Here is a 15,485-nt window from a genome sequence, read left to right as displayed (position 1 = left end):
TTGCAGAGCACAGGCTCCGGATGCGCAGGCTCAGCGGCCACGGCTCACGGGCCCAGCCGCTCCGCGGCACGTGGGATCCTCCCAGACCGGGGCACAAACCCGTGTCCCCTGCATCGGCAGGTGGACTCTCAACCACTGCGTCACCAGGGAGGCCCCACCTTTAGCAGTTTTTTAGTGCTGGTCTTTTTGTCATGAATTCCTTTTATTTGTCTTTCTTTTTTTCTTTATTAAGATATAATTCACATACCATACCATTTACATATTCAAAGTGGACAATTCAGTGTTTTTAGCACATTGATAGAATTGTGCCACCTTTATTACAGTTTTACTTTAAAATAGTTTTACCCCTCCCCCCAAAAAACCCCATCCCCATTATTAGTTGTTCTGCTCCTCACCTATTCACACTTTTGGTGAGGGAGGCATCCTCCACCCTAAATACTACAAGATGGCCAACATACAACTCCCAGCCCTGGACAGGTGAGACAAACGGCAGTTTATTAGACACATCCTCGTGGCTCAGGGGAGGAGGAAACCCCCCAGCACTTGGGAGCAGAGTGGACAAACGTGGACTTTGGGAGGCGGGCTTTATAGGGACATGAGAATGAGCCACCCTGGTTCCCATGAGGGGGCGTGGTTGGCTCATCTGAACAGTTTCACAGGCTGACAGAGAAGTGAAGCTTGTGGGGTTAGGAACATGATAGGGTGCGGCTGGTACAGTTGAGGGGAAGCTTTTTCACTGGGAGGGCATATCTGGTGAGAGCCGGGAAACTCATGGTTGGGCCTTTGGGGCCCCATGAGGCTCAGGGATGTCCAGGCAGCCCGTACTGTTGAATCTTAACTTCAGACCTTACACCACAGCAGTCAGTCCCCTTTTTTCTCCAGCCCCTGGAGACCACAGATCTACTTTCTGTGTCTGTGGATTTGCCTGTTCTGGACATTTCATACAGATGGACTCATACGATATGTGGTATTTTGTGTCTGGCTTTTTCCCCTTAGCATTATGTTTTCAAGGGTCCTAGCATGTATCAGTACTTCACTCCTTTTATTGCTGATTATTATGCCACACTGTGGATATACCACATTTTATTTATCTAATCCTTAGTTGATGGGCATTTGGGTTGTTTCCATGTTTTTGGCTATTATGAATAATGGTGCCATGAACATTTGTGTATACATTTTTGTGTGGATGTTTGTTTTCACTTTTATTTGGTATATACATAGGTTTTCCTTTATTTTATTTTATTTTTTATTTTTTTTTTTTTTGCGGTATGCCGGCCTCTCACTGTTGTGGCCTCTCCCATTGCAGAGCACAGGCTCCGGACGCGCAGGCTCAGTGGCCGTGGCTCACGGGCCCAGCTGCTGCACGGCATGTGGGATCTTCCCGGACCGGGGCAAACCCATATCCCCTGCATCGGCAGGCGGACCCTCAACCACTGTGCCACCAGGGAAGCCCTCCTTTATTTTTGAAAGCTTTTTGGCTGGATATAAAATTTGGGTTGATACACTTTTTTCTGTCAGAGCTTTTTTTTTTTTTTTTTTTTTTTTTTGCAGTTCGTGGGCCTCTCACTGTTGTGGCCTCTCCCGTTGCAGAGCACAGGCTCAGCGGCCATGGCTCACGGGCCCAGCCGCTCCGCGGCATGTGGGATCCTCCTGGACCGGGGCACGAACCCATGTCCCCTGCATTGGCAGGCGGACTCTCAACCACTGCACCACCAGGGAAGCCCTGTCAGAGCTTTTAAGATACTCCTCCACTGTCCTCTAGTTTGCATTATTTCTGATAAGAAACCTGCTGTCATCCTTTTTTCTTTTTTAAACTTTTTATTTTATATTGGAATATAGCTGATAAACAATGTTGTGATAGTTTCAGGTGCACAGCAAGCAACTCAGCCATATATATACATGTATCCATTCTCCCCCCCAAACTCCCCTTCCATCCAGGCTACCACATAACATTGATCAGAGTTCCCTGTGCTATACAGTGGGTCCTTGTTGGTTATCCATTTTAAATATAGCATTGTGTACACGTCAATCCCAAACTCCCTGTCTCATCCCCCTATCCTTCCCCCCTGGTAACCCCCTTTATTCTCCAAATCTGTGAGTCTCTTTCTGTTTTTGTAAATAAGTTCATTTGTATCATTTCTTTTTAGATTCTGCATATAAGGGGTGTCATACAGTATTTCTCTTTCTCTGTCTGACTTACTTCACTCAGTATGACAATCTCTAGGTCCATCCATGTTGCTGCAAATGGCATTATTTCATTCTTTTTAATGGCTGAGTAATATTCCGTTGTATATATGTACATGTTCTTTATCCACTCCTCTGCTGATGGATATTTAGGTTTCTTCCATGTATTGGCTGTTGTAAACAGTGCTGCAGTGAACATTGGGGCACATGTATCCTTTCAGACCACGTTTTTTTCTGGATATATTCCCAGGAGTGGGATTGCTGGGTCATATGGTAGTTCTCCATAGTGGCTGTATCAATTTACATTCCTACCAGCAGTGCAAGAGGGTCCCCTTTTCTCCACACCCTCTATAGCATTTATATTGTTTGTGGATTTTTTGATGATAGCCATTTTGACTGGTGTGAGGTGATACCTCATTGTAGTTTTGATTTGCATTTCTCTAATAATTAGCGATGTTGAACATCTTTTCATGTGTCTCTTGGCCATCTGTGTGTCTTCTTTGGAGAAGTGTCTATTTAGGTCTTATGCCCATTTTTTGATTGGGTTGGGTTTTTTTTGATATTAAACCTCTTGAGATGTTTGTAAATTTTGGAGACTAATCCCTTTTTGGTCACATCATTTGCAAATATTTTCTCCCAACCTGTGGGTTGTCTTTTCGTTTTGTTTATGGTTTCCTTTGCTGTGCAAAAGCTTTTGAGTTTAATTAGGTTCCATTTGTTAATTTTGTCTTTATTTCCATCACTTTGGGAGACAGATCAAAAAAGATATTGCTGCGATTTATGTCAGAGAGTGTTCTGCCTGTGTTTTCCTCTAGGAGTTTTATAGTGTCCAGTCTCACATTTAGGTCTTTAATCCATTTTGAGCTTATTTTTGTGTATGGTGTTAAAGAATTATCTAATTTCAGTTTTGTACATGTAGCTGTCCAGTTTTCCCAGCACTATTTGTTGAAGAAACTGTCTTTCCACCATTGTGTACTCTTGCCTCCTTTGTTTTAGATTCATAGACCATAGGGTTTATTTCTGGGCTTTCTATCCTGTTCCCTTGATCTATATTTCTATTTTTATGCCAGTACCATACTGTTTTGATGACTATAGCTTTGTAGTATAGTCTGAAGTCAGGGAGCCTGATTCTTCCAGCTTCGTTTTTCTTTCTCAAGATTGCTTTAACCTTACGGACACCAAGGGGGGAAAGTGGGGTGGGGGTGGGGGTGGGATGAATTGAGAGATTGGGACTGACATGTATACACTAATATATATAATATAGGTTAATAATTTAAAAATAAAATAAAAGATTGCTTTGGCTTGCTGTCATCCTTACTCCTTTGAACATATAATGTTTTGGCTGCTTTTAAGTTTTTCTTTTCATCATTGGCTTTTTTTTTTTTTAATTAATTAATTAATTAATTTATTTGGGTCTTCGTTGCTGTGCGTGGGCTTCTCATTGTTGTGGCTTCTCTTGTTGTGGAGCACGGGCTCTAGGCATGCTGGCTTCAGTAGTTGTGTCTTGCGGTCTCTAGAGCTCAGGCTCAGTAGTTGTGGCACATGGGCTTAGTTGCTCCACGGCATATGGGATCTTCCCAGGCCAGGGTTCAAACCTATGTCCCTTGCATTGGCAGGCAGACTCTTAACCACTGCGCCACCAGGGAAGCCCCATCATTGGCTTTAAACAGTGTGGTTACAATATGCTTTGGTGTAGTTTTCTTCATGTTTCTTGTGTTTAGGGTTTCCTGAAATTCTTGGATCTGTGGGCTTATAGTTTTCATTGGATTTGTAAACACATTAGCCATTGTTTTCTTCAGATATTTGTTCTGTCCCACCCCCCCTGTGGGACTCCAGTTATTCATACAGTGGGTTACTTGAAGCTGTCCCACAAAGAATAACTGACATTCTTTTAATTTGGCAGATTTCCTTTTTCCCTGTGTCTTTTATTTTGGATAGTTTCTGTTGCTATGCCATTAAGTTCAGTATCTTTTCTAAAATCTAATCTGCTGTCCATCTCATCCAGTATATTTTTCATCTCAGATATTGTGGTTTCCATCTCTAGAAGTTTGGTTTGGGTCTTTTTTGTATCTTCTAGTTTCTGCTTAAGTTTTGAGGGTATGGAATACAGTTACAATAACTATGTGTCTTTCTCTGCTAATTCTAGTATCTATGTCAGTTTCTCTTGACTGATTATTCTCTTTAGTATGAGATGTCTTTTTCTGCCTTCTTGCATTCCTGATAATCTTTGACTGGGTGCCTGACATGTGAAATTTACTTTGTTGGATGCCAGATCTTTTTGTGTTCCTCTCAGTCTTCTTGAGCTTTGTCTTGGGATGCAGTTAAGTTACTTGGAAGCAGTTTGATCCTTTCAGGTCTTTTATGTTGTGTTAAGTGTGTTTGTTGCCATGGTCAGTCTGGGTTAATTATTCTCTGCTACAGAGGCAGGACCTTCCTAATACTAAATGCCCTTGAATTACGTGTTTTTACATGCTGTCTGTGGAGGGGGCGCTGTGGCCCAGTGTGAGTGCCACTGGTTCTTTCCCAGCCTCAGGGAGTTTCCTTACACAAGTTCCCTGATCAGTGCTCTCCTGCATACTTGAGGAGGACCTCTGCAGACCTGTAGGATTCTCTGCTTGCAGGGCTGCTCTCTTCTGCCTGGTGGCCTGTGCTGTGAACTCTGCCTGCCTTGGTCTCCCTGCGCTGTCAGCCAAGGGAGGCTTCTGTGCTTTGCCGCACTGGACACTCTCTGCACCCCGGCCCGGGGACTCCCTCAGGTCAAGCACAGGGCTCCTCATTTGTTTTCCAAAGCTCAGGATCACTGCCTTCTGTTCTTTGAGGTCTTACGTCTTGAAAATTGTTTGTTTTCCCCTTAGGTTATTTCAGTTGGGAAGCTAAATTCAGTTCCTTTTACTCCATCTTGGATGGAAGAGAATCTGCCCAGAGGGTTTTGACAGATGAATAAACTACTTGGGATCCAAACTATTAAATGAATTATTTTTCCAGCAGAGATTTTTGTTAGTATTCAAAATTCTTTTCCTGATAAACGTCTTGGTTTAATTAAGTTTTCTGTTACTTTTATAGCTTGCCTCTGAAGATTGATTTGCTAGATAGTCCAGACTTACTGGAAACAACCATTGATGATGTAGTTGGGGCACCTGACACCATGGCCATGTCCCAAGCCCCAGGTGAAGTGAGCACAGCCACCAGGCAGGCTGGATTAGAGGGGCTGCAAGGTGAGTGAGGAGTGACGAAACATCCTGTGTAACATCACTGGCATCGCCCTAGTCTGCCCGCCTTTGAAATGAGCTTTTTAAGGCAGTTCCTCTAAGAATATTTTATGCAGTGTTGGATTTGAAATGTTACTGTGGAGTAGTTATGCCTCCTTGCCTTTTTTTTTTTTTTTTTTTTTTTTGCGGTACGCGGGCCTCTTACTGTTGTGGCCTCTCCCGTTGCGGAGCACAGGCTCCGGACGCGCAGGCTCAGCGGCCATGGCTCACGGGCCTAGCCTCTCCGCAGCATGTGGGATCTTCCCGGACCGGGGCACGAACCCGTGTCCCCTGCAACGGCAGGCGGACTCTCAACCACTGCGCTACCAGGGAAGCCCCTCCTTGCCTTTTTGGCTTAAGGGTCCATTGGAATATTTAAGATCACATAATTGAGACCATTAAACATTTGTATCATTTATAAGTTCTTAAACATGTTGAATTTTCAAATTTGCTTTTTACTTTGTTTCTTGAGTGAAAATTAAGAGTAAAGAGTTTCCTTAGAGATCTAGGGCACAGGATTGAATGAATGTTTGGACATTCCATCAGTTCACAGATAGTATTTTGTTATTAATGAGGGCTGTTGATGCCCAGACCCACAAAAATAAATAATCCAGAAAGAATGCTGCTTTCCTTAACTTTTTAAAAGGTTCAAAGGAAACAGTAAATTGCACATTGAAAATTTCTGTATACTTGTGAGTTTGATTTGATATTAAAGCATAAACTGTCTTTAAACAGGAGCTTTCTGTTGAATCTCAGTGTGTGTTCATTTAAAAGCAGCTTATGTTTATGTGGCTCTTGCCAATTTTGATTTCTGTTGCTAAAATTAAGACACTCTCTTTAAACAACTTATTGGAAATTGCCAGTGAGTATGCTGTTGTCTCTGAGGAGTGTAGAATACAGCAGTAGTATTTAGTAATTTAGAAAGAAGCATTAATGAAAAGTTGCACAGTGCTTCTGCTTCATAGAACATGCTGAAGTACTGCTGGTAACTGGCATTAAAAATTTGTTCTGGGGCTTCCCTGGTGACGCAGTGGTTAAGAATCCACCTGCCAATGGACCTAGAGTCTGTCATACAGAGTGAAGTAAGTCAGAAAGAGAAAGACAAATACTGTATGCTGACACATATATATGGAATTTAAGAAAAAAAAAGGTCATGAAGAACATAGGGGTAAGACAGGAATAAAGACACAGACCTACTAGAGAATGGACTTGAGGATATGGGGAGGGGGAAGGGTAAGCTGTGACAAAGTGAAAGAGCGGCATGGACATATATACACTACCAAACGTAAGGTAGATAGCTAGTGGGAAGCAGCCGCATAGCACAGGGAGATCAGCTCGGTGCTTTGTGACCGCCTGGAGGGGTGGGATAGGGAGGGTGGGAGGGAGACGCAAAAGGGAGGGGATATGGGAACATATGTATACATATAACTGATTAAATTTGTGATAAAGCAAAAAATAAAAATAAAAAAAAATAAAAAAAAAATAAAATAAAAAAAAAAAAAAAAAAAAAGAAAATAATCCACCTGCCAGTGCAGGAGACACGGGTTCCAGGAAGATCCCACATGCCGTGGAGCAACTAAGCCCGTGCACCACAACTACTGAGCCTGCGCTCTAGAACCCACGAGCCACAACTACTGAGCCCACACGCCACAACTACTGAAGCCCACATGCCTGGAGCCGGTGCTCCGGAACAAGAGAAGCCACCGCAGTGAGAAGCCCGCGCACCACAACGAAGAGTAGCCCCCGCACGCAGAAACAAAGACCCAATGCAGCCAAAAATAAATAAATAAGTAAATTTATTTTAAAAAAGAATCACCTGGAGAATTTTTAAAACTACCAATGCTAGAAAACTACATTCAGAAATCTGATATCATTGTTCTAGGGTCAGCTCTGGGAATCAGTATTTCTTAAAAATTCCACATCTTATTCTAATGTGTAGCCAAGGGAAAGATGTACAGAATTAACTGATGGACACTTTTGGAAGATCCCTTTGACCAAGAGCAAATGATTTCATAGTTTTTCCCTCCTTTCTTCTACCTGATTATATAGAAATTATTAGGCATTCAACAGCTTCTTTGTCAAGTGAACAATGTAAAAATTCAAACTCCTACCAGATTGGTCCCTGCAAAATAAGATTAATACAACTAACAGTTGTTAAATAGAACTCATTTAAAGCTACATTGTCTTCAATGTATCATCTTTCAGTGGTTGGAGGGTTTTATCTACAGTGTGTTTTGCACGTAATGAAGGTAAAATGCTTGTCCTTCATCACACCTGATGTCACCAATATGTAACATGTTGAGTCAGTGAGTGAATAAATGTGTGTCCTTCATCAGTTGGCCCCACGTAAGTTTAGTTGTAGGCTGTGTGTAGTCAGGGCCAAGGAGAGGAAACGGCCAAGTGCTGAGGTTTGCAGGGGGAGCTTGGGCTGTGCCTAGGGAGGGAGGCCATGTCACAGCGCTCTGTGCCTTTTCCTCCACTCTCATGGCTGTGAGCTTTCTTAGCCACACAGGCCCTGGGGAGTCCACATCCAGCAGAGCAGATACAGGGTGATGTTCCTATTTAGGTTAGCTCTTCATCAAATTAATGGAGTTTCTTGGTGATAGAATATCTGTTGCATAGTGATCTAGGTTATTACCTGTAATTGATGGTAACTGGTGTTGAGGGGTGTGGAGAAAGCCTAAGTCTTCACCCTTACATGGCTGTGACAGCCTGGCAGACTAAGCGGCTGTTTTCCCCCTTTTTTTTTCAGCATTAAAAGATGCCTCAGAGAAGCTCAAACACCTTGAAATGGAAAGTGGTCCTTTGCCAGCCAGTCATCCCAACAGGGATGTTAACATCAGCAACCAGGTATTCAGAGTCCTCCTTTGTTTGCCTGTCGCACAGCTCCAGACCTCTGAGAAATTGTTTCCATCGAAAGCCATTACTTTTTCTTTTCTTTCACTGGGAAATCTGTCTGTTTTGAACGCTTATAAACCTGTTTTACCATTTAAAAAGGTGAAATTTGTGGATGTGCAGGAGGAAACGTGGGCATCAACGTTAACACCTATAAGGTCATCTCAAGTTTTTTTTAATTTGTTTTTTTTTTTTTTTTTTTTTTTTGCGGTATGCTGTCCTCTCACTGTTGTGGCCTCTCCCGTCGCGGAGCACAGGCTCCGGACGCGCAAGCTCAGCAGCCATGGCTCACGGGCCCAGCCGCTCCGCGGCATATGGGATCTTCCCGGACCGGGGCACGAACCCGTGTCCCCTGCATCGGCAGGCGGACTCTCAACCACTGCGCCACCAGGGAAGCCCTCAAGTTTTTTTTTAAACACAGTCAAAAGTGACATGGTTATTAAACTTTTATTTTTGTTCAGCCCAGCCATCCCTGTTGAATGAATTTTGTTTTGGTTTGGTTTTAAAGAGGGAAGGGGAACATCTGACTTGCAGCTCTTTCATCCCTGGACCACTAGCTGGAGTTCTTCAGAGACCAGGACGGAGCACAGAGTGATGTTCTTCTTTCTTACACAGCCATTGTGAAGATTGTCCTTTTGAATCCAAGTCTTTTTTTTTTTTCCTTCTATTATGTTTTTTCTTAGAAATGTCTTTTAGAAGCCTATTCAATTTCAGAAAGTCTTTCCTTTTTTTTGACCCCTCAGTATTTTTCAATTATACTGGTCTGTTTCCTTCACATTGTCATTTTTTTCTGCTGTCTCTGTAAGGTAGGGGAATGCGGGGTCAGAGACAGAAGGGTTAATTGAAAGCTTTAGGTGCAAGCTTTAGATGGTTGACAATTAATTTGACAGAAATTTAGTGGAGGCCTGGAGTGATCCTAAAGAAGAAAGAAACCAGGTAAACCCTGGCTGGGTTCTGAAGGTGGGGAGCAGAAGGGTGATTGTTACACTGGGAATTCATGGAGTAGCTGCTTGATTCTTTTGCAAAGTTCCCTGCACACTTTGCTATAATGTAACTGAGCCTCTCAACCAGAGGATCTATTAAGTTCATTTTGAAGCCTTGGGAAAATGAGTACAAGTGTGGGTTTAAGATAGGACAGGGAGTAAGAGAGCGGGTTAGGTGAAGGATGGTATGCCATCAAGGAGTATTTTAGGGCTCACATAGCTAGGAAAATAATAGCTAATACTTAGTGAGGGCTTACTCAGTGCCAGGCAGGAATAACAGGGAAGAATTCAGTACTGTACTAATAAATAAGGGATATCAGACTAGTTAATAACTCTTCAGCTAGTGCTGTGTACAAGTTTGTCAACTGAAAAAAAAGCACAACCTAAAAGTTGAGAGATATGTGTTATTTGGTAGACTTTCTTAGTACTTTGAGCCTGGGACACAGCATCTGAGATTGCTCTGAGGGATGGCTCCAAAGAGGCGGGGGAGGATCTATAGGAGTTTTTGCAACAAAGACCAGGTAGTGGGAACATCAAAAGATTACTGTTAATAAAAGAAAACCAGGCATCTCACATTAAGGAATTTAGCACTTTTCTACGTATGTGAAGATGCAAGAGTCTGGGCTCACTGAAATCATTCCTTTGATATGCACCTCAGCTGTCTGGGGCCACGATCCTGTGCTTTTCCATCCTGAGTCTCCTCAGGGTGCACCGTGTTGGGGGAGGGGGCTGCAGTGGCTGTGCTAGATGAACTTGACAGCGGGCAGCCCATTTGTTTCAGTCCTGGGTTCCCTCAGGGCTCACTGTCAGGTGGCTATAATGTGGTGGCTTGATGGCTGCAGCATCCTTTGCTAATATGGCAGCAACATTTTAGTTCTCAAGTTGATTCATGTTTTATTTATATGACACACTTTTAATCCACTCTGATTTCTCTACCTCTGCCATCAACAGTTAATGTTTGCTTAACGAATGCAAATTAATCTTAATATCAGCTTTACTGAGTAAAGTAATTTTAGGATGAAAAGCCTATCATAAATAAAATATATTGTCCTAAAACAAAGTGTCAGTTGTCGGATGATTAGCTCTAAGAATTGGGTAACTGAGAGGCTCTAAGCCAGCCACAGAATCGTGAGGCTCGGACTAGCGCTGCTGACAGCAGAGTGGACTGCAAGCTGGTGTCTTGAGAACCCGCTTTAGAGGGCTCTCCTCCCTGTCGGACCTGCGTCACCCAGGATTGATAAGGTCACTTGAGAACCCGTACACTGTTGATTCAGTCCTACAAACCTGTTTGTTGTTTACTTTTTATAAGATATAAAATAATAAGTATTGTGGGGAATCCACAGAAGAATGACAAAATCTTGGCCCTCTGGAAACTTGGACATGTCTCACCCATAGAAATATCGCAGATCTCCTATGCTAATGGAATTTTCCGTTGGTAACAGCCGGGAAGTTCAGTTTGAAAGACAAAAATCAGGATCCACGAAGACTTTGACAGGCTGGAAGGATGGTTTGGATTTAAGAATATATATTATGACAAGTGTGACACAAATGTAGGATTAGGGTCGGGAGGTAGAATGTAACAAGCACGTGTGAAAAATGTTTGAGAATCTGTAAACGGAGTATGAAGTGTGGCTGCTGAAACTCTGCTCTGTTGTATTAACTGAAAGGGCTTGAAAGGGGGGATCCAACCACAGTATGAAAAAGTGAGAGAGAAAAATAACTTAGGCAAACGAAAGGGGTTTGAGAAAGGAGTATGGTGAGGGGTCTTGAGACACAGTTACAGCGGAGGATCAGTAACTCAGGATTCTCTGAAGAGCTGTGTATGATGTGACACAGGAAGTAAAGTAACCTGTTTTTCGTAGCCTCAGAGAAGAGTTAGGGTCAGTGAGAAGGATGGAGTTACGCAGATTTCACCTCGGTGTAGACACGGCCCAACGGATCTGCAAATTGAACAGGATGCCTGAGGAAGCAGCAACTTCCCCAGTGTGGGAAGGTCCTCAGGCTAAGACTAGCTTGATCAGCTCTTTGGATGTTTTGGTGGTGGCCTGAGGCGAGCGTTCTTTCCTGGGGATGCTGACACTGATGACTCCAGTGTCCTTGTGGGGATTCTCCCCTTCCTTGGGGCCTCCTCGTGTTGGAAATGTGTTCACAGTGTCTGCCTGACCTTGTGTTGGAAGTCCTTTAGGGTTTATGCTGTGTCAAGATGTGTCGATTTTTGAGTTACCTTCTTCTTCTTAATTACTTAAGACAATTACAGAATTTTCTTTATCTTCAAATTTCATTTCAAGAATCATTTTTTTCTTGTTTCCTTGATCAGAAAATTTTACAAAATGCTTAAAGTAACAAAACCTAACCTGCGTTTGTTAGTGGGTTCGGTGCATAGTGAAGGCGTGGTCTTTAAACGCTCATCTTTTTAGGGAAAGCATTAAAAGTCGGGCACGATGACTGTTCTCTTGACCACAGGTTGGCAGCCTGTTTCATTAAAAGGTCAGTAAATAGTTTAGGCCGCCGTACAGTCTCTGTCATTGTCCTTGACTCTGCCACCGTGGCAGGAGAGCAGCCACTGGGCCCGGGTGTGGCCGTGCTCCCATCGGGTTTACTTACTATAGCAGGTGTGGGCCAGGTGTGGCCTGCAGGTTGTCCTTCTCTTGTTGTTGGGAATGTAATCTAGCAGCAGGTTGCTACCACACAAGATTTGGAATAATCTTTGTCGTTTTTACGCTTTTGATTTTCTTTGTATCCAAACCTTAATAGGGTATAACCAGAAAGTATAGCAAAACCCAAAACCTGCACTCTGAATAAAACAAAGCAAAAAGATGAACTTATTGCAAGGATTTTGACCAGCAAGCCTGGAAACGCAAGACTATGGGAACAGTAAGTTCCAAGTTGCTGACAGATGAATAGGGGTTTTACGGGAGAAATGCAGAAGTTTTTTGGGTTTCTCAGCTGCTTGGTTGCCTAGTGGTCTTCTTTCTTATTTGGATCAGAGTAGCTGAGTTAGGGGAACAGGAAGCACAGAGCTGGCTTGGACGGACTTGGTGTGTGGGGCTTGGCTGGGCTCTTCTGCTGACCTCTGAGGAAGAGCTGTACGTTCTGCAAGGTTAGGTTAAGTGTCCTTTGTGTGCCCATGTGGACCGTCTCCATGTTGTCCCTGACACAAGTGATTCCAAAAGTTGTATTGATAGTTTGGTTCTGTAAGTGGTTACTTTCTTTCCCTCTGCCCTCAATTTGGACACAGAAGGTGTGGTGATGGGTGTGACTTCCCTTTGGGGAAGTCTTCAGACATTAGCCGTGCAAAGGTCACCCTTGTCCAGGGATCTGTGAGCTGTTGTGTATTATGTACGTAGTAAATAGAAATGATACTTTTACAAATGCAAAGGCAAATATTTCCTATTTGACAGTAATTGCTGTAGGGGAGAAAAATAATTTCCCCCTCTACCATTCTCAGTTCTTGGCCGAGACCTGTGTTTCAAAAGACAGATTAACAAGAGAAAAACAGAAGTTTATTGATACGTGTATCTCAGGTATAGATGGGAAATACCAGGGATGAATGAATAACTCTCAGAGGTGGCTTGGAATTGCAGCTAAATACCATCTTCAGCTAAAGTCAGAAGAAAGAAAGGTGTAGTTGGTGGAGAGTACCAGGAAAGGCGGGGTAAACAGCAGTAAGTCTTGTTATGCAGCTCGAAGTCCTTGCTTTTCATGATAAGGGTCTGAGTTGTTTGCAGGGCCTAACATTTGTCCTTCCTGGTAGAGAGGGAAGGAGGGACTCCTCTGTAAATTTCTGTTCTGCCTTCAGGCAAATAGGGTAAGGACAGGGCGTTTCTTCTATCTGCTTCTGCTCAGTTGCCTTCAGCTCAGAATGATGTGCCCTGCTGAGTTTATGATTAATCTCTCCAGCCAGAAACTTCATTCCCTTTCTTGTCCTGCCCCTGTTCCCCTCAGGATTGAGGAGGATCAGAGAAAAGGGGGGACTGAAACCGAGCAGGACCCCGTGGGGCCCTCCCGGGAACAAAAAGCCTCTCGGTGTCCCCCGTTTCTTGTTTGCAGGAAACAGGCTGTAGCCTCCTGGGCCTTCCCCGAGTTCCAGAGCGCCGACTCAAGCAGTTAACGATTAGGACAGGAGAGTCACAGGGCTGCTCGCTCCTCCTGAAGGCGTGTGGATAGCCGTCTGCTGCGTACCTCTGCGCTGTTGTGCAGGAGCTGAGCCCCCCACCCTCTGTGGGATGGTGACGACATGCTGACCGCAAGCATGTCGACCCGAGACTGGTTGGAACCAGAAGGTTGAGGTTCCCGAGTCATCACCCTTTTTACCGCCAGCCAATCAGAAGAAGGTCCACGGGATGATCACGCATCCTGGACCCTCTCCCCTGACAATGTCTTTAAAGACCCTTGCTTGGCGCCCTACTTTGCTGCAAACACCCCCTGTCAGAGTGTGGCCTTCTGTGCTGCGAGCACACGACCCCTCACTTGGTAACAAACTGAAGCAGACTTCGGATGACTTGAACCCGACTTAAGCTCCTAACTAAGCTGACTCTGATGGCAGCAAGGCCGGCTCTGCAGGAGAGTTGGAGCGTCCAGTCGCGTTAGAACAGGTCTGATTGGCGGTGTTTAGGAATCAGGGTGTCTTTTCAGTTCTTTCGGTCTTCTGTCTGCACATTTTGGCCATCCAAGGCCGACATAGCAGCAGCATAGTAACACAATATACAGATTTTAAAAAGCGGGACATTATCCAACCTCCATTATCCCAGTACCAAGAGGTAACTGTGGTTAACATTTTAAACCAAACGTTGAAATGTGATATATATATATATTTTTAATAAAAATGCAATAACACTGTTTTTTTATAACTAACCCATTATAACTCTCTTTATTTCAATAACATATTACCGATAATAGTTGAATGGCACGCATATATCATCACTGCATTTACTCAGTCTCCTATTAGTCACTTAGATTGTTGCTAATTTTCACCGTCATAATCAGTGCTCTGATAGTCTTATAAGTAAGTATCTGCCATCATCTTTGATTATTTTACTGGGAAGTAGAAGTGTTAGGTTTGGGGCTTCCCTGGTGGTCCAGTGGTTAGGACTCTGTACTTTCACTGCCTGGGCCAGGTTCAGTCCCTGGTCTGGGAACTAAGATCCCGCAAGCCGCATGGTACGGCACAGTGTTAGGTCAAATTTCAGGAATAATTTTAAAGCCTTTGGTACTTTTGCAAAATTGCCTTCCAGAAAGATGGTAACAGTCACGGGTACTTTTACCCATGATATGTGTGTTGAATTCTTGTTTTTGTTTTGAATATAGGCAGGAAAATAAATACTTGCCTGTATCAGAGGCGGGTTGCTCTGAGAATCCTGTGACGTGCAAATATAAATGATTAGCAAATCGTCTCAAGTCTGCAATGTCATTGTCTCTGAAAAGAAAATGTCAAAGCATTTGAACTAGCCATGATAATTTTCCAGCTTTACTGAGGTATAATTGACAAATAAAATTTAAATATCTTTAAAGTGGACACCCTGATGATTTGGTGTAAGTATACATTTTGAAGTGATTCCTACAGTCCAATCAGTTGACATATCTGTCACCTCACATAAGTTACCTTTTTGTTTCATTTTGCTTTTTTGGTGAGAGCACTTGAGATCTACTCTCTCAGCAAATTTCAAGTGTAGAAAACAGTATAATTAACTGTAGTCACCATGCTGTACGTTGGGTCCTCGGGACTTATTCGTCTGATAACGTGTACCAGCCTCCCTCTGCTGTCCCACCCCCTAGTCCCTGGCCACCGTTCTGCTCTCTGTTTCTTTTTTTTTTTTTTTCATATAATGGTAATTATATGACCATTTCTCTTTTTCTTTTTTTTTTAAATTAATTTATTTATATTTGCTGTGTTGGGTCTTCGTTTCTGTGCGAGGGCTCTCTCTAGCTGTGGCAAGCGGGGGCCACCCTTCATCACGGTGTGCGGGCCTCTCACCACCGCGGCCTCTTGCTGCAGAGCACAGGCTCCAGACGCGCAGGCTCAGCAGTTGTGGCTCACGGGCCTAGCTGCTCCGTGGCATGCGGGATCCTCCCAGACCAGGGCTCGAACCCGTGTCCCCTGCACTAGCAGGCAGATTCTCAACCGCTGCGCCACCAGGGAAGCCCTGCTCTCTGTTTCTGATTTGGAATTGTTTTT

At 43.6% G+C, this 15,485-nt stretch overlaps 1 protein-coding gene across 1 annotated transcript in view; it reads left to right on the top strand.

Annotated features, from left to right (window-relative positions):
• The window catches only part of EPB41L5 (erythrocyte membrane protein band 4.1 like 5), a 146,318-nt gene that overhangs the window by 108,990 nt on the left and 21,843 nt on the right, over positions 1-15,485 (top strand). The window contains exons 18-19 of the mRNA XM_079710313.1: positions 5,248-5,399; positions 8,185-8,282. Coding sequence (XP_079566439.1) covers positions 5,248-5,399; positions 8,185-8,282 — 250 coding nt within the window. The remainder of the gene's footprint in view (positions 1-5,247; positions 5,400-8,184; positions 8,283-15,485) is intronic.

This window comes from Hyperoodon ampullatus, assembly GCF_949752795.1.
Source record: "Hyperoodon ampullatus genome assembly, chromosome: 8".
NCBI classification, from domain to species: domain Eukaryota; kingdom Metazoa; phylum Chordata; class Mammalia; order Artiodactyla; family Ziphiidae; genus Hyperoodon; species Hyperoodon ampullatus.
Note: the sequence above shows the minus strand (reverse complement) of the source record. Positions and strands in the feature narration are given on the sequence as shown.